The sequence below is a fragment of the Penicillium coprophilum genome (assembly GCF_028826855.1).
Source record: "Penicillium coprophilum strain IBT 35676 chromosome Unknown utg000002l_segment0_segment1, whole genome shotgun sequence".
In the NCBI taxonomy this organism is placed as follows: Eukaryota; Fungi; Ascomycota; class Eurotiomycetes; order Eurotiales; family Aspergillaceae; genus Penicillium; species Penicillium coprophilum.
The window spans coordinates 2,572,144-2,595,937 of NW_026622722.1; the positions used below are offsets into that span (position 1 = coordinate 2,572,144).

Below are 23,794 nucleotides of genomic sequence, written 5' to 3' on the forward strand. Positions count from 1 at the left end.
GGACGAGGAGGCAGTCTCCGACCTATTGTTCTACTTCGACGCGTGCTAGGGAACAAGTTTACCCGCTTCGCTATTACACCCAGAACGCAGTTGGAAAGACTTCACTCCAATTGGACCGCGGTACCCAATGTACTGCGTTCCTCGTGCGAGAGGCTGCACACTTATTCCCATACACCTCTTTTCCTAATGTCGACTCCGTCCAAGAACGTGTCCACGGAAAATGTTACTATGCCAATCTAGTGAGTCGATACAGCAACGATCAACACAAAAAGCTGCGGTCGGCTTTCTTCGCAGACCATCAAAAGGAAACTGCGCATGCAGGTGGTAAAAACAAAAGCGAATGAACATCCCCCACGAGTACAATTCCTCGAGGAGCGACAGGGTTCTACCAGCAGATACCCACGAGGGGATCCGCATGGGCAGTACGAAAATGAGTTGGAGGCAGATCCTGGGCCACGAAAATGGCCAAATCAATATGACAGGTGATTCCGAAAAATGATGGAGGTAGGAAGAGACGGAGTGGATAGATATTCTGTGTTCGAGATGTTCATATGGTACATGAGGTAGCTTACAGAATTCCCATGCCTTCATCAACCCATTGATTCGTCGCCATGAGCATAGACAGTTTCGGAGACCCGTGTGAGGACCTGGCAAGGATAAGGAGTAAAAAGCCGATATTTTATCCGATTAATTGACTACGGCGTAGACTTTCTTGTGATCAAATATTGACCTTTATTAGCTGATCTCGGCGCTATAAGGAAAATGGGGTATTTCAAATGATACAGAAAAGACATGAATCAAGAAGCCTACTTCTGCTTTCTCACCAGAGAAATCGACGTTGAAATTCAACTGAAGGAGCTCCCTGCCAAGAACTCATTCTCTCCACCGGTGCACTCTCTTCGTGTGCATTACCTGACGACTCGACCAGACGACTCGGTGTTTCATTGAAACTTCCATCGGTTTCTTGACTTGTGGTAGACATTGGGACCGAAACATCTGGCCTCTCATTCTGCAAACGCCTTTTCTTACAGCCATATGTCTCTAAGCCCACCCTTTCAGGCTGAGGACAAGCCTGCTGCCACCTTCGGATACCGCGAGAAGTATCAAGAGGGAATTGCGACCAACTGTCAATCCCCCTCTTCTCAAGCCTGGGGAATGGCACATACGAGGCAGCGCCGTGATCTTGGCTATTCTCTCGGCGCGGAATCGCAGCCGAGAGCTGCTCGTCTGAGACATGTGGGAGCAAACTCAAAAGAAGGCTCTCTGTAAGCTGAAGTCGATTCTCTAGTGCTTCGGTATATCCTTTCTCTGGTCCTCTTCGGAGCTGTTCGGGCCAGTTGCATGGTCGATTGTTCTCAAGACATTGTTCGCAAACGGGTTTGAGGCCGCTGCATTTTTGTTTCCTCGAGCGACATATGTTGCATGCGATTGTTATGCGCGCCGGTCGTCTTTCTTTTGATCTCGATGCCATTTTAATCGTGTGCGAGATCAAGACATGCCGAGAGTGTGATGCAACATACAGTGGCGAACGGCAAATCCCATCGCCTGAAAGTTCTGCCGAAGTCTATCTCGTTGCAATAGCGGCCACTCGGCCAAAGGATGTATATGGCAGGATGAACTATCAACCATATTGATCGTTGATCGCAGCCATATTTATAGTCTGCGCGTTGACCTGCATTTGGCTTTCTCGAAATCATCATCACATCTTCTCTAGTTCCATACATCTTTCCTGAATATGGCTTCAAAGAAATCACACCGCATTGCCTCTATCCCAGGCGATGGCATTGGTCCCGAGGTAGTCAGTGCTACGATCCAGGTCGTCGAGAAGCTCGCAAAGACCCTCGGCACATTCAACATCAACTTCGAGCATATCCCATGGGGAACCGAGTACTACAAGCAGACTGGCCGATATGTGTCTGAAGATTGTCTCGACACTCTACGCAAGTACGATGCCGTATTATTCGGCGCCGTTGGATCACCCGGTATGCCCTCTATACTGCATAGCATCATACCAGCTACCGGACTAGTAAAGATCAATACTAACACGACCAGACGTACCCGACCATATCTCACTTTGGGGCCTACTTCTCGCCATCCGCGGCCCCCTCCAGCTATACGCAAACGTCCGACCAGTCCGTACCTTCCCAGGAACTAAATGTCCCCTTAACACTACAACAAACGGCATCGACTGGATGCTTGTTCGGGAAAACTCGGAAGGCGAGTACGCAGGACAAGGCGGACGGTCTCATGTCGGACAGCAATGGGAAGCCGCGACGGAAGTCGCCGTATTCACGCGGGTGGGTATTGAGCGGATTATGCGATTCGCGTTTGAGACTGCTCGATCGCGACCGCGCAAGCTCCTGACTGTTGTTACGAAGAGCAACTCCATGCGCAACGGGATGGTGTTGTGGGATGAAGTTGCTGCGATTGTTGCCAAGGACTTTCCCGATGTGACATGGGATAAGATGCTTGTTGATGCAATGACTGTTCGGATGGTGGCGAAGCCAGACTCGGTCGATACCATCGTTGGGACGAACTTGCATATGGATATTTTGTCGGATCTTGCTGCGGCGTTGGCTGGGTCGATTGGTGTTGCGCCTTCCAGTAATCTGGATCCTACCCGGAAGAATCCATCGCTTTTTGAGCCTGTTCATGGTAGTGCGTTTGATATTACTGGGAAGGGGGTTGCGAATCCGGTTGCTACTTTCTGGTCAGCTGCAGAGATGCTTGTCTGGATTGGGGAGAATGATGCTGCTGCCCAATTGATGGGTTGTGTTGAACGAGTTTGTGCTGCAGGTATTTTGACTCCCGATCTTGGAGGGACCTCTGACACTCAAGGGGTTGTGGATGCAGTCTGTCTGGAGGTTGAGAAATTGGGTTGAGAGTCTGAGACAATTCATTGTCTTCCTTCTTTCCTCTTCTTTTCTTCTTTTTCTTTGTTCATATTCTTTTCTGTCTCATATCATCGCCAATAACACTTTGGATGGAATGATCAGTTGACCCTTGAATATCAGACAGAATAGAGAACCGTGAAGAACGCTTTCTTTTAAGTAATGAGCAACACATTCTTCAGTATTCTTCTAGAAATATCACTTGTAAATTTGTATGAAGACCCATAAAGAGAATATCAAAGCCATCTCGCACAAGACGGAACAGATCAGGAGCCCAAGAACTAAGAAAACCAAAAATGCCATTATAGCAATATGACACCTGTTTTCCTCATATAGAAAGAATGGAAACAAGATGAGTATGTTCTTGTCTTAGTGTCCAACTAGAATCCAGCATTTAAACGGGCTTGTCACCCTATATCAGGGCATCCCAGCACTCAGAAAGTCGTCAGATAGACCTTCAGACAAACCAAAGCCACTCGAATCCATCAACTTGCCTCGCCATTCATCAATCATTACAGGTACAAGGCCAACTGAGAAGCAAGGTTAGTCCTCCAGCTATAAGCCTATCAACATAACTAACATTACCCAAAGGATGTTCTATCAAAACGGAAGAGTAATGCAAGAGCCTGAATATTACCCTCGAGCGAGACACTGGGTGAACGTTTTCTTCAACGGACGCGACTATAGATGCGATGATCTTACGATAATGCGCACAGTCGTCACCTGTATCCGTACAAGAGTCGTCAGCATCACTGACTATCCTATGCACCAGGATATCTCGTTCTGCATCTCGATCCAGGTTCCTGGAGAACATGGCGATGATGAGTCAATTCTTGCTGCCGCGGAGCTATCGGCAGAGTATTTGAGTGCGCAGGTTGCTAGGGGGTCGGTTCATATCAATCGGGCTTTGCTATTTCGGAGGAGATAGGCGCTAGCCTCTGGGTCTTGGGGAAACAGGCTTTTGGTGGTGATTTGTTCTTGGAGTCTCTGGTATAGAAAGTTTCTGATGCTTGAAGCAGCTTATGTTATCTAGACTGTGTATTTGATAGAAGGGAGGAACTGGAGTACTTTTCTGTCTTTTTTTCTCTATGCTGCCAACAATGTCTATGCTGTATAAGTTCGGTTAGTCTAATCTGTCTAGCTCAGCACAAAGACGAGAGTTGATATTACTGCCTACATAGATTGAATTTCCAAGCTAAACCTGGAAGGTTCAGAGTCATGATAGAGTAGGCAGAAGAAATACATTTTTCTTCGAGTCATAAACTAGGCAGATCTCAAATTGGGAGATCTCCCGAAGACTCAATAAACACCACACAAAGACATCCTGGAATAGATGAAAGACTTGAGGGTAGCATTGTATCATAACTTCTTTGTTTAGCCTCCTATAGACAATAAGTCACTAGATAGAGAGTGTATAAACAGAGCCCATATATTCTCAAAGCAGAGCTCGAACCCTTATTTCTCTATTCCTCCTTCCCATCTCCCTCCATTCCTTCCAACCACATCTGCCCACTTCAAACACAAGCCCCATATTCAAGACATGATTGCCCCCAACTCCAACCTCGAAAAGATGCAGAGCATGTTCTACTTCGACGGGAAGCTCATCCCGGAGCCCGAGTACGATCCTCGTCAGGTCAGCAACTGGGTGAACGTCTACATCAAGTCACGGGACTCTGACTCCGACGACGAAACCCTCATGCGCACAGTCGCCGCATACATTCGAACCAGCACCGCTTCGATCTCTGTCCATGCCAAGCACCACGACCATCCACTGTGCGTCTCGATCAAGGTGCCCGGAGACTACCATTCCAGCAAAGCCTCTATTCTCGCGGCGGCCGAGCTGCAGGCTGACTACTATTGCCAGGAGATTCGAAATGGGAGAGTGCGCATCAATCGAGCACTGCTTTTCAGACGTCAGATGCAAGACCGGCGTTGATGCGATGGAGAGGGGTTTGCCCGGTTGGGCTATGATACATGAGCATTTGATACAGCAGGAAATACCCATTATGATACAGGAGCGTTTGAGAGAGATACCCATACTCACTGCGTGAATAATATGATAATTTTGGCTTGGCTTGTTGGTATTCTGAAAGTAGAGTTGATTGTAGATTGGTCGGTGTTCTCAAATGTTGAATTAGTAGTGAATAGGGTGGTCTTAGAAGCTTGGAAATTGCTGTCCGATCATATCGAACAGACTGTCGAAGTTAGCGCCATCGATTAAATCGACCATGTTCAAGTCGAAATTCGAGGTCCCCTCAAACTGTGCGGGATTCGTGTCCTGCAAGTCCATATGCAGTGAAGAGTGTGTATCGGCTAGGATTCCCTGCTCCTCCATTTGTGGCGGGTGTGTCGACGCCGAAGGGAACAAGGTTGGATCATTTCCCTTGTGCATAGATTCTCCCCATATACCATTGCGTTTCTCAAGGTCGGATGATTCTGCGGCTAATCCCGGCTCTTCTTGGGAGTGTGACATACGACTAAATCTCCGTCTGTTCTCTCCGCGTGTATCCAAAGATTCAACAAACGTCGGACTTCCTTCAGATCTTCTCATCACATATCCTTGGGAGTCTGCTGTTGAATTGGAACCGCTTTCTGACTGTTGGATTTTCGCGGCCAGCACTGAGAGCGACATGTGGCAGTGTTTGGCTGTCTCCCACTGAGTAGACATCAAACGCAGGAATCTCGAACATTCTTCAATCTCCCTGTCGGGTAGTCAGTACATAGTGATCAATTGAAGACTACCAGGAAAAGATACATACTGAAGACCCTTTGTAAACACATATTGGTTCAATTGGCAAGCCAATGCCAGCACCAACCCAGACATCCACGCCGCCGACAAGAATCCAGGCCAGAATAAAGCCTGATGGCTATCAACCTGTACTCTGAGGGCCGACAGAATAGCCCGAGCAGCGCCGATGCAGGTTTGTAAACCAGAACAGAATTCCGCAGTGGACGGATCCAGCGACAAAGAAGGCCGATGGATGATCAGAATGAGATGCTGATACAACACAGTGAAAAAAGGAGCAAAATCAAACGCAGTGTCTGCCGTTGTAGATCCTCCCGCTCTCTTTCTTTGAAGATCGGTGGGAAGACCATTCCACCACTTATGCACGTCTGTCACGAGGAACAACACGGAACTGCGACGAACAGATCGAACCAAGATTGATTTATGGAAGAGCTCCAATGCTCGGCCTGTCAGAGTACCTGAATGGACATAGCTAGCAAGTATAATTTCCTTGCCGTAGTCGCCTTTACTACCATATTGCGACACAGACCTACCACCAGCGGACTCATTCGCCTGGCTCCGAGGGGAATGCATTTCCCGGGCAGCAGGCAGACACACATCAATATCAGAATCCTGTATGCCAAGCGGTAATCCCAAAGCCTGGCTCAGGTATCTATCAATCGCATAGGCGCACCAAAATACCCGCTTCCGTAGTTGCCGGTCGTGGGTAGAGAGTTGCTTGTATCGAAAGGGACACCTGTGGAGACCGGCATGAAGCATCGAGCGTAGGATGCAACCTCCAACAGTCGATGCTTGTCGAAGTGACATGATCGCGACAAGATAGACTTGGATAGCTAGAAGCGCTTGTAGGGAGACGATATCATGTCGAGAGGAGAGAGTCCCGAGCAAAGCGTTGAAACTGTTCGGTGATTGGATCTTCGATTCGGACGGTAGGTCCAAGTCTGGCGCTAGCAGGCTGCCTAGATTGAAGACACATTGGAAGATTGCTGTCCAGCATGTACTCCGGTGGTCTATACAGGGTTTTTGTGGGTTCTCAGGTTGATTTTCGCTGAAGTAGACCTTCTCCATCGCCTGCAGGAAGGTGGGTCCATGCAGGAATGGGAATAGAGGGTGCCAGACTTTGAAATAAATCATCATCAGGCTCTTAGCCACATCTGGGGATGGTAGAGCTCCCAGAGACGCCTTTAATGATCGGTCGTAGGTCCATTCTGTGGGAGATTCGACCACCAAGGACGAAGCAGTGTCCTTGACGGATGAGGTGCGTTGGCGCTTATCATGAGGTGAGTTTTCAGCGCCTACAAGTGTCTCCTCTGGTGTAGGAAAATTGGAATCGGATGAACCCGGCCCATCTAGGCCGTTGAACGCACGTTTCACTGTCTTGATGAAATAGACGCCACTCGAGCTACCGACGAACTGGCTGTGCTCGTTCGAATGTGCCGTCAAGGAACCAATTTCAGATGTCTCGGGTACATATTCCGATGCCATTGCGCGTGTATCATCTCGTGCGAATGAGATGTTCTTTAGAGCTCGATGTTACTACAGAAATCATCCACCCACCGTTTCAACCTTGGTGATCGAGACATGCTGAGTCATCTGATATGCCCCGGGTAATAGTGGCCAAAGGGTTAAGAAATCTCTCGTCTTACGCAAGGAAGGTGAAGCAAAATATGCTACGGCAATTCTATTAATTATCTGGCGTTGTTCTCCCGTATCCGAGAACAAACACAAGGACCACCGGACTCTTCCGTGAGGAAATCATAAATCTATCTGACACTCGAATTGAGTGAATCACAACGAGAGAATATAGCAAAGGAGAGATGTGAAAAGGAACAAGAAGTTCACGAATTCCACCCAGCTGAGACAAAAATAAAATAATAAAATAGAGAGAAAAGAAGATGGCGAAATGTTGTCAAAGGAACCACACCCAGCGCCTAGAAGCAAAGACTTTTACCAGTGCCAATATCGCCCGGAGACATTGAGTAAAGCCCAGTCCGAATGAGAGTTAAAGGGGGAATAGGTCGCATACTATAGGGAAACCGTGAAAGAGGGAAAAAAAATCCGAATGTCATACCGCATTCACTAAACACCAGGAAGGTGACTGCCTAAGAACAAACTTTTCGAACCGAGGGATATCAGGATCAGAGGGAGATGTAGGGGGAAAGGGTAAAAGATAGGAACAAATAATGATAGAAAGGAAAAGTCGTCAAAAACGTGCGTCCAAGATTTCCGAGAAGACAAGAGAACACATCAATTAAGACTTGTTCTCCTCGACAGGGGCCTCCTTAGCGGCTTCCTGGGGCTTGGCTTCGGTCTCGCCATCACCCTTGTTCTTCATGTACTCATCATAGACGTTAAGGGCCTCATCGACCTTGCCGCGAAGAGCCTCCTCATCATCGAGCCTGAAAAAAAAAGTCAGCAAATCATATCACACATAAAATAATCAGCATTGTAACTTACAGGCCAAGCAGCTCAGCGTTATCCATCTCAAGAAGCATACCAGTGATCTTGCCAGCAAGCTCGGGCTGCTGAGCCTGGATCTTGGGATAAAGGGCCTCGCCGAGCATCTGCTTCTGCTGAGCGGGGGAGCGGCGAGGAGGGCCTGGTTGGCAGAGGCGGGCTCGCCACCAGCGGGCTGACCGCCAGGGGCGGGCTGGCCACGGCCACCACCACGACCCATCTGAGGACCACCACGGCCGAAACCGGGGCCACCACGCATGTTCATGGGCATGCCGGGAACACCACGGCCACCGCCGCCACGGCCGAAAGCCTGGGGCATAGGGTAACCCATGCCGTTAGGAATACCACCAGGAGCCTGCATGCCCATGGGCATACCCTGGAAGTTGGGAGGAAGCTGGTTGGGGGGCATGCCACGGCCACCCTGGGGGAAGGGACCGGGGTACTGAGGACGTCCAGCGGGCATGTTAGGCATGGGCATACCGCCCTGAGGGGCGAAAGGCATGCCACCACGCTGTCCAGGGGGCATGAAGCCCTGCTGGTTACCACCGTAGAAGACGGCAGGCTGCATGAACTAATTCAAGTTAGTGTGACTGAGTAGATATTGATGAAGAAAATTGCAACTTACAGGCTGGGGCATACCAGCAGCGGCAGCGGCCTGCTGCTGACGGATGGTGTTGCGGGCCTGGATGCTGGCCTCGAGCTGGCTGCGGCGGACATCCTTGCGCTGAGCGAGAGCAACGTAGAGGGGCTTGGCGTTGACCATACGCTGGTTCATCTCGGTGACGGCCTTGGAGGCCTCATCGGGGCTGCTGAAGCAAACGAAACCGAAGCCCTTGCTCTTACCCAAGACCTTCTTCTCGGACTTCTTCTCCTCGGAGTCCTCCTCGGTCTTCTCCTCGGTCTTCTTCTCCTCGGCCTTCTCCTCAGTCTTCTCCTCGGTCTTCTCCTCAGTCTTCTCCTCGGTCTTCACTTCCTTCTCCTCGGAGTCCTTGGCCTCCTTCTCCTCGCCCTCGGGGAGGGGGGAGCGCTCAGCGGCATCACGCATAACCTTAGCGGAAGTGATAGTACCGTAGGGAGCGAAAAGATCACGGAGCTTCTCGTCATCAATGTCATCGGTCAAGTTCTTGACGTAGAGGTTGACACCCTGGTACTTGGAGGCCTTCTCCATGCGGGCAGCCTCGTACTGCTTGCGCAGCTCCTCCTCACGCTCGTGCTTCTTCTGGGCACGGCCAACGTAGAGCTTCTGGCTCTTTACGTCCTTCTCGTTCATCTCAGCCACGGCAGCCTCAGCGCTCTCGTGGTTGGCGTAGTTGACGAAACCGAAGCCACGGCTCTTGCCATCCTGATCGTGGCTGAGGGTAGCGGAGGTGATCTCACCGAAGGCCTCGAACATGGTGCGGAACTCATCGTCGGTGATCTCGAGATCGATGTTCTTGATGTAGATGTTGGTGAAGTTGGCCTTCATCTCCTCGAACTTGCTCTGGCGGTCCTTCTTGGAGATGTGGTGACCGACGAAGACCTTCTTGTCGTTCAGCAGCATACCGTTCACGTGCTTGATGGCGTTGTTAGCAGCTTCGGCAGTCTCATAGTGGACGAAACCATATCCCTTGGAGTTGGCAAACTCATCCTGGGCGACCTTGCAGCTGAGAATGTTACCGAAGGCAGCGAAGGTGTCGTGGAGAGCCTTGTTGTCAATGGCGTTGTCGAGGTTCTTGATGAAGACGTTACCCTGGCCGGTCTTGCGCAGAGCGGGATCACGCTGGGACCACATGATACGGCAAGGCTTGCCCTTGATGAGAGTGTAGTTCAAGTCCTCAAGAGCACGCTCACCGTCAGCGGTGTTGTTGTAGTTGACGTAGGCGTAACCCAGGGAGCGGCGGGTGACGGCATCACGGCAGACACGGATGGAGGCGACCTGGCCGATGGAAGAGAAGAGCTCGTAGAGCATAGCCTCAGTCACGGAGGGGTCAAGCTCGCCGACGTAGAGGGAAGCCGAGTGGGGCTGGTTGTTGGCAGCATCACCGGCGGCCTCGGAAGTGGCCTCGACGGGAGCGCCATTGGCCTCGGGAGTGGCGGCGACAACGTTGTCGGTGACGGGAGCGGTGGTGGGGGCTTCAGCAGACATGATGGCGGCTGTTTTCACTTAGAAGAAAAAAGTTTTAGCATGTGCATACCGAGCATATCGCGGAGAGGGGGAGGGGGTAAATCCAGGAGGCATATGAAATAGGGTTACACGGCAGTTGAATGCAGTCTCTTTGGCAAGCAACCAAGGGGGAAATGAGAAGAACGAGGGGCGGATCAATGAAAAGGGAGGGGTGCCATACAGCAAGGTATCCACGAAACAAAGGGTAGAGAGAAATTTCACTTGAGCAGAGAGCACTGTATAGCGGGTTAGCGGGGAGGGGAAATCTCAAGTGTATAGCATGCGCAAGAGAGAGATAGAAGAAGCAGAGATGACTCGGTCAAAGAGGAATACAAAAGTAAAATCACTAACCAGGTGAAAATGAAGACGATGGAGGCGTTGAAAGAAAATCTTCCACACAACACACCGCACAATCGGGGATGAGATAAGATAACTGTGAAAAAGTTTTTTCTGGGGTTTTTCGTGTTTTTTTGAGATTTTGTATCTTTCGTAAGGATTCGAAAAGAAAAGGACGACTTTTCCCTAAAGAAAGAGAGAACGGAAGATTGAGGGGGAGGTTGAAGGAAAAAAAGTTGAACCAAAAGCAATTGGTTCTGGAAAACTCAGAGGCCGCACGAGATGGAGACACTAGTCCTATTTGGGCCATATTGCCGCTTTAAGGGCTTATTAAGTATATCCGTACCTCCAGGGCTAGGTACCTACCTCCAATAACCTCGGATTACGGTACAATATTATATAGAACACATAGAACATAGAAAAGATGGAAAAGATACATCTTTCAACCCCGGTGACGATTAACTATCTACTCTGGAAAATGTACATAGTCTACTCAACTTAAATCAAACCCTGCACCTGAACTCACTGCATACAACAGTTTACTCCTCAACGTCTCCGCATCAGAGTATCGGGGCAGCTTCAGAAGATTCACGCAAGTACTAGTACTTGGCAATCTTTCCTGGTCTTCACTGGAGTCTCTAATGCTGAAGTGGGGACGGAGATGACTGAACCCCAGCAATGGAGCTCGGGGGGTAGAGGTCACAAAACGGATGACCTTTTGCCGTTCCTCGTTGGTCATCTCGTGCATGACTTGCCAGAAGAGTGCAATTGTGGGATGTTCCAAGTTGTCATCACCAATCACATACACACCTCCGTAGAGGGTGTTCCGTCGCAGATCCTCCACATCAATATCAGCCTTGTCTCCGCTCACCAGCGTTTGCAACTCGGATTGATTGAACATGGATAGCCAGGCGGGTTGAATTATCTGCCCCAGACCTTGCAAAAAGGCGTTCGTCTGTAGAGCAGGTTGCAACTGCAGACGGTAGCGAGCGATGTAGGAAATGTAGACCAATCGGTTCTTGTTTGTCACAGCGGTCTGTGAACCATTTGGTTTCAGATCTACCGTGACAGTGCGGTTGTTTCCACTGGGCATCCGAATTACATTGTTAATGGTGAAGTCAAGGCCAAAGTCTTCCACATTTCCAGTGTAATTCTTCAGTTGTAACTGATGAAACAAGTTGGTTAGCTACAGGCTCGAAAGAAAGAAATACACAATTCCGAGCTTTCTGAGAAACACTACTTACCAAACCCTGGTATAACCCCTCATCGAGATCCTTCAAGTCGTTCAAGTTGGCACGATAAGAAGATTCCTTCACCGCAGACCTAGAGCCTCCTGTCAAGGCCCACTTCAAGAGGAAGAATGGTGCGAAGTTGACATCGACCAAGATTCCCTCATAAAGACACTTTCCGATGATCCGGCCGAGGAATTCATAGCGTCGAAGAAGACCACGCACGTCATCCTGCCACTCTACGCTTGAGCTTGTGAGTCCAGCCTCGCTGAGTACCTTTTGAGTTGGTCAACAGCTGTCGGGCTGGGATACAGCAGATGGTGGTCATTTTCCGCAAACATGCTCTCGTAGTCATCAGTCTTGAAAGCTTGGGATGTGATACTAGTCAGGAACTCCTTTGTCACCCCGCCACCATCAATGCCGGCTTCCATTGCTCCAAATTGGTCAATAAAACTGATCTGGATTGGCTCTTTGAGACCGTCACCCAAGCTATAGTATTGAGAGAATGCATCTTCAAACACACTCTCACGCCGGATGTCAGCGTGATGTCGGGCCAAGATATTCGCTGCACCCTCAGGTGGTCCATTTATCATAGCATTTTGGGCCACAGACAAGCGCCAGGATTCAGGATCCACAAAACCTTTTCGGCGACGCTCCTGATCCCTGAAGATAAATTGACGAAAGATTTGCACTCGTGTGGCGAATGGGATGAAGAAAGGCATATTTCGGAGTATCTCTAGCCGTGGGGCAATGGCGGCAAGAGCATTGTTATGAGCTTGCCTTCGTTGACTATTTCGCATGGCCTGAATGTGAATTAATCGTCGCGCATGACTATTGCCGACAAGTTGAGAAGGCTCTGAGTATTCCTCGTCAAGAAGATCAGGTTCAGAATCTTCATCATCGTCTTGGAATTCATGGCGTTTCTCTTCTTCTGCCACAACGGCTGGGATAAAGCCTTCCATGTCGAATCGATCCGTCATTAACCAATGATTGGGAGGAAGGAACTTGCGTCGAGAACTAAAAACGTGTTAGCTTGAGTTCTTATATCATGCTGAATGGAAGATTTCAACTTACTCTCGCTCATGCAACATTCTGAGCAAGCCAGTAACCAAGCCTTTGAAGTAGTCAAGTGGGATGCCTGTCACACCGGGAAGATCATTGATTTCCTTTTTGACCTCCACCTCAAAACGCTCAGTCGGTTCAGAAACCTGACTCGTGTTGTTAAAATAGCTTCTAAGATCCACAGCAGATGATGGAACAGGCCCTTTCTTGGTCAAGTCGGCAACATTCCAGTAGAGGGTGAAGGCTAGGTTTTTGAGGAAGACGGTCATGTCTCCAATGTCTCCAAGGGGTAGGGCACTCTCTTTCGTCCACGAAGACAGGACATTTGATGAAGACGTAAATGGTGAGGCACTTGAGAAAAACTCTTCATCATCCATGACTTTCAAGAGGAATGTGTAAAGCTCAAAAAAGAGAAGGATAATCGTCCACTCCTGATCTTGTTCCTCTTGATTCCCGTCTTGTGGCGGTTGCAGCAATGGGAGAACTTGGGTCGAATCCTTGCTGACGATGTCAAATATCCGACTGGATTTTGACGCCTGCCAAAAATATTTAATTGCCGGTATTTTCGCACCTGGCTCGCCGGAAGCAGGACCCGCTGAAGGTGCCGAGCCCAGGTATAACCACATTCGAATGTCATCTCCACGTCGAGGAAAGACCCTCAGCAAGTTCAGGGCATAAGTAGCAACAATTTTGGCTTCTTTTGAAGCGTTAGATTCGTTGCTTGATAAGCCTGTTTGAGAAAGGTGGGCTGATTTGATGCGAGAAAGTAGCCCTGTAATGCTACTTTGGTTGACCAGGCTACTGACTTGATCTGTGACGAACTGATCTAGATAAGGACCTCTGATTGAATCTGCGCCACTTTCGTCCGCCTCCAAAGACCGCGTCAGATAGATAGATGTTGAGTTTAGCAACCCAGAGACAACACACAAGAATTCAAGGTCTGGGGCTTGGAGGTTAGCCTGGCCTGGAAGAGCATATCGGTGAAAGAAGATCAAGTAGGCAAGCAACCAAAGTCGGCCCTCGATACCCTCCACGTCGTCGGTAGAAATCCGTTCTTTGGTCGCAGGGATACACAATTCGATAGCAGGCGCCAGCAGTTTATAGTTAATTTGGTGCGCCAATCCATCAAGATCACCAAGATAAGTCGGCAGGTTCGGAATTGTGAGATAAGACATGGCAAGGGCTTCATACGCTGTCATCGTTTCTGAGGTGATTGGCCTCAGAAGTGCCAGGACAGCGTTAGTGATTAGCTCCGGCGACAAAGTGTCTCTCCAAAGCTCAAGGTTCTTTGTCAGGAAGGCCATGGTTTGATAGTATTGTTTGGCAATTGTTGCCATCCTCTTCGGTATCAAGTCGACCAGGAAGACTATCGTCCGAAGGAGAGGAAGAACTGCTGCTTCATGGGTCGGACTGTCCTTTGCCAAGCTCAGGGCATGTAGAATAGCGATTGCCAGCCGTTTCAACAGCTCGGTCCATTCATTCTCTGTAGCAATCGTGGGAAGAGCATTGAAAGTCTGCTCAAAGACATTGCAAAAGTATACAAGACGTAGGACATCATCTTTCTTTTTTACCAGTCCCACAAACTGAACCAGAAGCCTGAGCTGATCCAAACATTGCTCCGCTGTGTGATATGGCGGTGCGGAAAGGCGTGCTAGACACTCCAGACGCTCAACCTCCGTCGTTGGGCGCTGATCATCCTCCAATCCCAGGGCGCCCATAACTCTCTCCCATTCAAAGTTGTCCCATTCAGACTTCCAGTTCTTATATGTGGCGTTCCTGCTTTGATGACCCCGCCAAACTCGCTGGACGGTACGAGATGCGGTCTGTCGATCTCTTTCATGTTGTCTCAGGGCTCGCTCCCGCTGGGCAATGGCGACCGCGCTCTCGGGATTTGCGGCATGAGGAGTTTGTCGGTTGGGCGAGTTTCCCGGAAATGCGGCGAAGGGATTGGTGGCTCGGCCACTGAGGTTCACCTGCCGCGGACGACGAGAATTGCCCGTGAAGGATTGAAACATGGTTGCAGCAGGAGCTGCCTAGTATGGAAGGAGTCAGCAGGGCAGATAAAATGAACACTCTAGATGCAGAGAATCAAATCAAGGCAAGCCATCACAGTTGGGAGGGAAAGAAAGGTGAACTATGACATCGCCGTCACTGTTGGGTGCTGATACGGGAAAGCATGGCGGGCTTATCGGATTGCGCACGGACCACATATCACCAAGTGTACTTTCCATCGCCACTGGAACATTCTGGTTAAGCTAAGGTGAGCTGAATAGATGTGGTATAGACCGGTATATCGGAAAATATATGGAGCTTTCTACAAAAATGCGAGGTGCAATGCGAAAAAGAAACAACATAATAAGAGATACGACAACAACCAAATACCCAATAAGGCGAGAGACAACTTAAACTTTTTTTTTGTCTGATATTTATGGAAATCGTCAAGATAGTACACAATTACTCCTGTCTCCATGCAAAATGGTACGCGCCCACCGATACACCGAGGTCTTCCGTGGTCCGAATCAAGTTGATGTTGTAGACTATAATACATGGGATATATTCAATCAGCAGAGAGAAGGTTGATCAACGAAGTTGAGTGATGCCCAGCGAAGGCGGTTGGGATGTTGCTGGACAGCTGGCATAGAGATTAAAGAGTATTCTTGTGCATCTAGGCTCCTGTGCACTCACATTCAGTTGAAAACACATAGGAAATCCCCGCTATGAGGCTTCATTTTGAAATTTCTAGAAAAGGAACTTGCTGGACTTGGGCTGAGGGGTCTCGGGCGTTCGGGTCGGCTCTTGGTTGAGAATCTGCTCAGTCTTCTCATGCCTCTCAGTCTGCTGGGTCTGTTTGGACCCAATTGTCTTGGTCTTCTCGGGTGCTGGTTGTAGTCGGGCCTCTTCGGCTTCGGTGGTCTCGGCCCACTTCTCCAAATAGTCGTTGCCCTCAAATCCTCTGATCACGGTAACCCGTCGGCCTCTTCTCTCAATGTCTTGGACGTAGTTTGACGGTGTTTTTTTCATGTGATTTGTGACGAAGGGGGCAAGCTATAGCCAAGTTAGCGATCGACATTTCATCCAACTGGTATCAAACGGGGCTAAATGCTCACCGTGAATGGCTCCTTCGAAGTCTCAGGAGTATAATGCCTCCCAGGAATTTCGAGCTTTTCCGCAGCCATATAAACACGGTGCTTTGACAGATCAGGCCTGTATGTGCCTCTCTTGTCGAAGTGACCCATGGAGCCGGTCCGGTTTCCCTTGTAGTAGCCCCCATTGACCTGTTTGGTGGTCAAGCGCAAGCGCACCATCATTGGCTGTGTGGGCTTGAACATTATGGCGACAGTTCTGTAGCCTTGAAAATGGAACAGAAGGGGGATAGAGCGAGTCGAGTTGTCCCGGAGGGAGTTGGGAGACAAAACTCGACGAATGAACGGGTCGCGCTAATCTCCGCGCCGAGAACTTTTTTTCCCGGCAGAAAAAAAGTTCAACATCATCTACACCCCTCTTGAGAGCAGCCATCAGATCATTTGGTACTTTTTTGGTACTGATCTGAAGCTTTCTTTTTAGTCAAGAATTTGATTTCTTGACTCCGCCACTATGCCTCGCAGCCAGACTCAGAAGCAGGGTCCGAAAGACCGCTCATCGCAGAAAGCAGCGCCGAAGCGGAAAAGTACTCGGTCGCTGAATGCACTGTCTATTGCAGAGAAAACAATTCACACTAAATTGGGTGTTAAACGCAGTCGTCTTGGAGCCTACGATGATGGTAGCTTCAAGGGCAAGAGAAACACCGGCGATGACGACGAAAACGAGGAGGATACCGCAGCCCACTACAAACGCCGCAGAACCGAGGACACCGGAAGCCTTGATGGTGGCAGCGACAGTGAGGGACACGAATGGACACTCGGACAAGTGAACAGCGATAACGACAGTGAATTGGACAGCGACGAAGCTCTTGGTGAGAGCGACGAAGAGCGATTCGAGGGCTTCACGTTCCGCGCATCCAAGTCCAAATCTCAGCCCAAAAAGTGGCACCCAAGCCGAAGAAGCCTACAGAAATCAGCTTGTCTGAGGATGTTGACGAGTCGGACGAAGAATCTGAAGGTGAAGACTATGACGAGGACGATGACCTGGGAGAAGACGCTGTTGACCTTGCCACCGCCTGGGATATGAATGTAGCGGCTGAGGAGGAGGAGGCCCGTGAAGGAGCTGCGAAATCCAAGCGGGCTGCGAGATATGATAGCGACGAGGATTCCGGGTCAGAGGGGGACAGTGAAAGCGATGCCAGTGACGACGGACTTTCTATCTCGGACGACGACGCGGAAGCAGATCCTCAAGGACTTTCCAAACTACAAGACTTTGTTCAGTCTATGGAAACTGAAAAATCTACGAAACGTACCCAAAAGTCACAAGAACAAGGCAAGCACTCGGAATACGGATTAACATCTGCCAACAAATTGACTGTCGCCGATCTCCTACCCTCAATCACGGACTCTCGCCTCAAGAACTCGCTCAAACATATCGACTCTGTTGTTCAAGCATCAAAATCGGGCATTCCGGGAAAGCTAGATGCCCCTCTGGCAAAACGCCAACAGGATCGACTTGACCGGGCTGCCGCCTACGAGAAAAGCAAGGAGACTTTGAATCGATGGCTGGAAACCGTCAAAGCCAACCGCAGAGCTGAACACCTTTCCTTCCCGCTACGCGACCCTGATGCTGAACAGACTCATCGTTTGGAATCTGCCAAGCCGCAGACTGATCTCGAAAACGTCATCCAGAACATCCTGGTGGAGAGTGGGCTGGCGGAGGCTGAAGGAAAAACAGCCGAGGACCAGATCCAGAGTTTCGAAGAATTACAATCCCGCAATATTCCTATTGAGGAGATCCAGGCCCGTCGCGCCGAACTCCGCAAGCGACGTGACCTACTTTTCCGAGAGGAAGTGCGCGCGAAGCGCATCAAGAAAATCAAAAGCAAGTCTTATCGCCGTGTTCACCGGAAAGAGCGCGAGAAGATGGAGAAGCAGGAGCATGATGCGCTCATGGAAGCGGGCGTGGATATGGATGACATGGACCAGGAGAAGAACGAGCGTTTGAGAGCCGAAGCTCGCATGGGTTCCAAGCATCGTGAAAGCAAATGGGCCAAGGGCCTGAAACAGACTGGTCGCACTGCCTGGGACGAAGAGGCCCGCAACAGTGCAGCCGACTTGGCTCAAAGAGAGGAGGAGCTTCGGAAGAGAATCGAAGGCAAGCGTGTTTCTAATGGAGATGATGACTACTTAGGCTCTTCCAGCTCCGAATCAGAAGATGAGGACCCTTGGAACGAGGAGGGCTCCGATGTGGAAAGACAGAAGATCCAGAAGAAGCTCAATGCCCTCGAGAGTGGCAATGATGCTGGTGCTGTGAAGGGACGCCATGCCGATCTTTTCGAGATGAAATTCATGAAAAACGCCGACGCCGCCCGCAAGGAACAGAATGATGCGGAGCTTCGCCAACTCAACCGTGAACTCCACGGAGAGGATTCTATGTCTGAGGCAGAGTCGGAGGTCGGTCGACGAAAGTTCGGTCAATCAAAGAAGACCGACGCCAAGTCTCACGCAAAGCAATTGCCCAAGAATGAGTTCGAGGAGAAGCTAGATTCCGATGATGAAGACGCGCAGGCAGTAGGATCAGGCGATGATGTTGACATTGTTGTCAACGCTTCTACCAAGCACAAGTCAGGAGCTTCTGGCAACAAAAAGGTTTCACAAACTTCACGTGACTCTCCCGATCTTGACAAGGATATCGCAGAGGAGGAGAACCCTTGGTTGATTCAGACCGAACGGACTAATCGTCGCCGAACTGCGCCCGATGCCCAAGAGAGCATTGATATCTCACTTGATGCTGTCCAGCCCGAAGTTGTTCCGGCGAAGCAACAGAGCAAGAAGCAAAAGAATGCCAAGGCAACCGCCGCCAAACGGCAATTCGAGGAGGACGACAGCGATGATGAAGAGAAGGTGCCCGTCTTGCTGAAGAACCACGACCTCGTGAAGAGAGCCTTTGCCGGCGATGAAGTTGTCCAAGAATTTGAGCAGGAGAAGATGGACACCATCGAAGACGAAGGTGACAAGGTTGTGGACAACACACTCGAAGGCTGGGGCAGCTGGGCCGGCGAAGGTGTCAGCAAGAGACAGAAAAAGAAGCAAAAGCGAGACCTGACTACTGTAGCGGGTGTGAAGCCTGGGCAACGCAAGGATGCAAAGCTTGATCGGGTCATTATCAACCAGAAGCGAGTCCAGAAGGTAAGCCAAATCTTCTTTTCCTACACATCTACCAATCACTCACTAACTTTGTCACTCTAGAACAAGAAGTACATGGCAAGCCAGTTGCCGCATGAGTTTGAGACCAAACAGCAGTACGAGCGATCTCTGCGGTTGCCCCTGGGTCCCGAGTGGTCTACAAAAGAAAGCTTCCAGAGTGGCACCAAGCCTCGTGTCATGATCAAGCAGGGCATCATCAAGCCCATGTCGAAGCCTATGCAATAAATGTAAATATTTGGTCAAGGATATGTATTTCATATAGCATGTCCGATGATAGCACCTAATGCGACCCATTGTGTGGCGCCTTTTGGAATTAAAAGCATTTCCATCCTTGTTATATAGATATCAGTACAATATAGTCCCAGTCTATACATAGAAAAAGTCATTTGCACAGATGCAGCCTATAGAGAAAAAAACATTTACGTCGAATAGAATATCTGAAACCACTAACAAGACATCAAACCATATCAGCCAACTATTCTTGTTCATCTAGTTCGAATCATTCATACCGGTCATCCCACAGCTATGCCTCTACAGTGACGCATTTCGAGAGTAGATGTTGCCAGGACAATTTAGAAGTCTTGGAATGCTTAGACCTTAAACCATTGCATGTCCCATGATTCTAAGGTCCAAGTGTCCATGGGCTCTAATGATTCATATCGAGTCATTCTGTTAACATCTCGAACCTGATACTATTCATGTTTTCTTTCTCTTTCTACTCCACATGGGCGATCCCTTGGCAGTGCCCCATATGCTGCCTATTTTTCGACTTCAACTTGTTCACTTCTCTCAAGTATCCCAATTACCTGGGAAATTCTCATCTAACTCAGTAAGTGGTTGCTGTAATTCCCCACATTCTTGAGAGGAAAACAAACTCACCTCGATACCCGCGTGGACTCGACGTTGCGCCCTTCATTCTTGAACCGGACATGTTACCCGGCACCTGTCATTCCCATTAATCAAATGCTGTGCACTGCTGATATCTATGTAGATCGACAGTCTGCGGAATCTGTCTGCAGACCCGTCACAACAAACCAACCCCGTATGTTGTCCCAATCAGGATCTGAGTGTGCCTATCACCTGGAATACAGACTACATACTTGTCAGTCTATTTCCTCTGAAGTCACTTGTCTTCTTTGCCAAATTCACGTTACCTTGAGCCCTCCAAAGTTGTCTGCTCTTAAGTGATCCATATCCGGTTGGATTGGATTGAGGAAGAACATACAGGCTTTCTACAAGCTCCGTGTGTTGAACTGTTGTGACAACGTCTGGCTTTGCATCATGGACTCACGTTCGAAATGGAAGGCTACAACCTTGCTGACTTGGCTCCTAACCACAGAAATAGCCCACTGTCTCCCGCGTGTGGGAAATAAGGTAGAAGCTACTCTACGACACACAGCTGCCGAGCCTGCCACTGCCTTGGAGACCCAATATCCACCTTTAAACAGTGAAAGCAGGCTTTTCACTCCAGTTTCCCACCCAGTATGTCTCATAGAAACGTGCTGCATGGTGAATAGCATGGTATTGACTTTTTGAACTAGGTGTATCAAGTAGCTTTGGAAAAAGACGGCCATTCATCCGAGCTCCCTTTTCCACAGTTTGATATTGAGGAGTTTGTTAACGGCTTGGAAGATTTGTTGGATGACGAAGACGAGGAAGACGAGGAAGACGAAGAAGAAGGTAATACTACTATTGCACCAGCACCGACTGCGACAGGACTTTCTACGTCGACTGATACAGAAAAACCACATCCTACCCAAGTGACCACTTCAGCAAAACAGCCCGAAGACTCGGCGCCAACTGCTACAGCTGGAACAGACTCACAGCAGGCCAAACCAAGCACTACGGTGACGCAAGGTATGCTTGAACATAAATTATTGTGGTAATTTGGATGTATTCTAATGTTCAGTAGAGCCCGTTCACACATCTTCTTTGGCCCCAGTTGCAACAAATCATCCCAAAACTATGCACGGCCAAGATATCTTCCAACCAGTGGCCACTGGTCCTGTTCCTGCTAGTATCCAGACGCGACATGACCACCCTGTGCAGAACCAGCACGTAAGATATTTCCAACTGCGAGCACATGGATCAAAAAGTCTAACGTTGTATAGGCCAATACCACTGACCCTATTGCGACGAATAAGTTCTACGCTGGTCTTTTCCTGGGCTCTCAGACCAATGCTACCTTCTCTCAACCCTACTCCCTGGCATGGTCCAAGGGAGGCGGCACATTGAAAAGCTGGGGTATGGCTGTCACCCATGTCCAGCCTCACCTGCTCGCATATGGACCTGAGAACAACAAGATCCCCGGAAACCCAGTGCAATACTACATCAACCCAGTTGGCCTCCAGCATCTGATTTTCTCTGCGGCGGAGCTTGACCAGTCTTCCATCATGAAGATCGAACAGCCAAAGGCGTTCTCGGCCCACGCTGTCATCAAGCGCTCTGGAAGCTCGGCTCAGCAGATTACCTTCCCCGTTGTACAAGGCATGGGCTATGCAACAGCTGTATACAACGACCTGCAGCCCCTGATTGAAAGCGGTATCTTCTTCCGCAAGGTCGTCAGCGCCGGTTCGCCTAGGTCCGGCATCTTCAAGTACCAAGTCTACCTTGAGGATGACACGACCTGGCTTCTCTATGCCACACCAGCAGATGGCAATGACCCAAGTTTTAAGCTCAACTCAAATTCCTCTATGAGCGGTCCCATGGGCTTTTCGGGTACTATCCAAGTCGCGAAGAACCCCGCGGGCAAGTCTGGCGAGAAGTTCTACGATAACTCAGCTGGTGTCTACCCAGTATCAGGAGAGGTCTCTGGCTCGGTCACAGGTGATGTAGGCAACTACACTCTCTCTTGGACCAAGGCCGGAAAGGATGTTCAGGGTACACCCCTTATCATGTTCGCCCTACCCCATCACATCCAGTCTTTCGACCACGCCACCAAGGGCCGTATCACCGATATCAACCTTCGCACCACAACAAAGGGCAATGCCACTGCCGTAATCGGCGAAAGCTGGACCATGGTTGAAGAAAACCTCCCCATCGATATGGGATTCGCTCCGTGGTCAACCACGCATGGTAGCATCCACGAGCTCTCGGCCGCAGCCCAGCATGCCATTATCGAGGTTGCTCCCCATGAGCTCCAGCAGAATATATCTGGTCAGACTGCCCTGAACAGCATGTATTACAGCGGCAAGGCATTGAGCAAGTTCGCAACGCTGGTGTACACGGTTAACCAGCTCGGCAACAACGTCGAGATCGCAACAGATGCCTTCCAGAAGCTAAAGAAGGCCTTTGATCTATTCGTGCAGAACAAGCAGGAAAACCCGCTTGCCTACGACGCTGTCTGGAAGGGTGTTGTCTCGACTGCCGGCTATAACGGCGACCTGAACCAGGATTTCGGCAACACCGCGTACAATGACCACCACTTCCACTATGGCTACTTCGTTCAAGCAGCCGCCATTATTGGCTCTCTTGATCCGAGCTGGCTAGCCGCGAACAAGGAGTGGGTCAACATGCTAGTTCGTGATGCTAGTAACTCCATTGCAGATGATCCCCACTTCCCTTTCTCACGCTCGTTCGATTGGTATAACGGACACTCCTGGGCGAAGGGATTGTTCGAGTCTTTCGATGGCAAGGATCAAGAATCGACCTCGGAAGATACCATGTTCGCTTATGCGATCAAGATGTGGGGACAGACGATCGGCGATGCCAGCATGGAAGCTCGCGGCAATGTGATGCTAGGTATCCTGGGTCGATCTCTCAATAACTACTTCTTGATGCAGGATGACAATGTCAATCAGCCGTCGAATTTCATTGCGAACAGGGTAACCGGAATTGTAAGTACCGTTATTATTTTCAACCATGCTCAACACAAACTCGATACTAACAGCCCAAATATAGCTATTCGAGAACAAGGTCGATCACACGACATACTTCGGTGCCAACCTCGAATTCGTCCAAGGGTATGTATAAACCACTGTCCCGCTCATATCACTCCCCTCTGAACTATTGCTAAGAATTACCATAGTATCCACATGCTACCACTTATGCCACACAGCCCCTTCACACGCCAAAAGGAGTTCGTGCAGCAGGAATGGCAGGCAATCTTCGCCGAAAACGCCTCAACTCCGGCCTCCAAGGTCGACGGCGGATGGAAGGGTGTGCTATACGCCAACCTGGCCCTCGTTGATCCGAAAGCATCGTGGGAATTCTTTGCCCAGCCGAATTTCAACTACAGCTGGATTGATGGCGGCGCGACGCGTACTTGGTACCTAGCATTTGCTGCTGGTGAGTATTTTGGGTAGAATATGATGTCTTGCAGGCGCTAACGAATATACTAGGTCTTGGTGGCGCTTAAGGAATTTGGGTTTTTTTTCATAACATGGAGTTGGAGGTTGATTTTTTTTTCTCTGTTTCTCGGATGGTCTTGCTGTGGGTTTTGTAGCTATCTTGTGTGCTCTACTGCATATATACCTGGGTAGAAAGAATCGACAATTACATGACGGTATTCCTAGCTCCGTCGAATTCACAGTTGACATTTATATATATTTACGTTGACTCGCGGTAATTATGTATCGCCATGTGTAACCCTTTTTCTCTTTATCTCAAAATTCATTATTCATTCACAGAGCTATTAATGA

The 23,794-nt window shown here is 49.5% G+C and overlaps 9 protein-coding genes across 9 annotated transcripts; 5 read left to right on the forward strand and 4 right to left on the reverse strand.

Annotated features, from left to right (window-relative positions):
* Positions 1-1,735: 1,735 nt before the first annotated feature.
* On the forward strand, positions 1,736-2,882 carry N7500_003034 (uncharacterized protein; the record flags this gene model as incomplete). Its single annotated transcript, XM_056674180.1, has 2 exons — positions 1,736-1,982; positions 2,053-2,882. 2 exons carry the CDS (start codon positions 1,736-1,738, stop codon positions 2,880-2,882), a joined length of 1,077 nt encoding a protein of 358 aa, XP_056534705.1.
* Positions 2,883-3,597: 715 nt separating this feature from the next.
* N7500_003035 (uncharacterized protein) lies at positions 3,598-3,819 on the forward strand (the record flags this gene model as incomplete). Its single annotated transcript, XM_056674181.1, has 1 exon — positions 3,598-3,819. One exon carries the CDS (start codon positions 3,598-3,600, stop codon positions 3,817-3,819), a length of 222 nt encoding a protein of 73 aa, XP_056534706.1.
* Positions 3,820-4,431: 612 nt separating this feature from the next.
* N7500_003036 (uncharacterized protein) lies at positions 4,432-4,827 on the forward strand (the record flags this gene model as incomplete). The annotated part of the gene is made up of 1 exon (XM_056674182.1): positions 4,432-4,827. One exon carries the CDS (start codon positions 4,432-4,434, stop codon positions 4,825-4,827), a length of 396 nt encoding a protein of 131 aa, XP_056534707.1.
* Positions 4,828-5,046: 219 nt separating this feature from the next.
* Positions 5,047-7,122, reverse strand: N7500_003037 (transcription factor domain-containing protein; the record flags this gene model as incomplete). Its single annotated transcript, XM_056674183.1, has 2 exons — positions 5,047-5,593; positions 5,651-7,122. The coding sequence occupies 2 exons, from the start codon at positions 7,120-7,122 to the stop codon at positions 5,047-5,049; spliced, it is 2,019 nt and encodes a 672-aa protein (XP_056534708.1).
* Positions 7,123-7,888: 766 nt separating this feature from the next.
* pab1 (polyadenylate-binding protein) lies at positions 7,889-10,219 on the reverse strand (the record flags this gene model as incomplete). Its single annotated transcript, XM_056674184.1, has 4 exons — positions 7,889-8,036; positions 8,095-8,236; positions 8,275-8,665; positions 8,720-10,219. The coding sequence occupies 4 exons, from the start codon at positions 10,217-10,219 to the stop codon at positions 7,889-7,891; spliced, it is 2,181 nt and encodes a 726-aa protein (XP_056534709.1).
* Positions 10,220-11,066: 847 nt separating this feature from the next.
* On the reverse strand, positions 11,067-14,879 carry N7500_003039 (HECT-type E3 ubiquitin-protein ligase; the record flags this gene model as incomplete). Its single annotated transcript, XM_056674185.1, has 4 exons — positions 11,067-11,738; positions 11,818-12,070; positions 12,115-12,819; positions 12,877-14,879. The coding sequence occupies 4 exons, from the start codon at positions 14,877-14,879 to the stop codon at positions 11,067-11,069; spliced, it is 3,633 nt and encodes a 1,210-aa protein (XP_056534710.1).
* A 724-nt stretch (positions 14,880-15,603) lies between these two features.
* On the reverse strand, positions 15,604-16,193 carry N7500_003040 (mitochondrial 54S ribosomal protein mL41; the record flags this gene model as incomplete). The annotated part of the gene is made up of 2 exons (XM_056674186.1): positions 15,604-15,909; positions 15,972-16,193. 2 exons carry the CDS (start codon positions 16,191-16,193, stop codon positions 15,604-15,606), a joined length of 528 nt encoding a protein of 175 aa, XP_056534711.1.
* A 265-nt stretch (positions 16,194-16,458) lies between these two features.
* On the forward strand, positions 16,459-19,379 carry N7500_003041 (UTP14 family protein; the record flags this gene model as incomplete). Its single annotated transcript, XM_056674187.1, has 3 exons — positions 16,459-16,886; positions 16,922-19,136; positions 19,197-19,379. The coding sequence occupies 3 exons, from the start codon at positions 16,459-16,461 to the stop codon at positions 19,377-19,379; spliced, it is 2,826 nt and encodes a 941-aa protein (XP_056534712.1).
* A 1,056-nt stretch (positions 19,380-20,435) lies between these two features.
* Positions 20,436-23,511, forward strand: N7500_003042 (glucan endo-1,3-beta-D-glucosidase; the record flags this gene model as incomplete). The annotated part of the gene is made up of 7 exons (XM_056674188.1): positions 20,436-20,636; positions 20,696-21,011; positions 21,067-21,212; positions 21,266-22,990; positions 23,055-23,116; positions 23,182-23,441; positions 23,495-23,511. The coding sequence occupies 7 exons, from the start codon at positions 20,436-20,438 to the stop codon at positions 23,509-23,511; spliced, it is 2,727 nt and encodes a 908-aa protein (XP_056534713.1).
* Between the last annotated feature and the right edge of the window lie 283 nt (positions 23,512-23,794).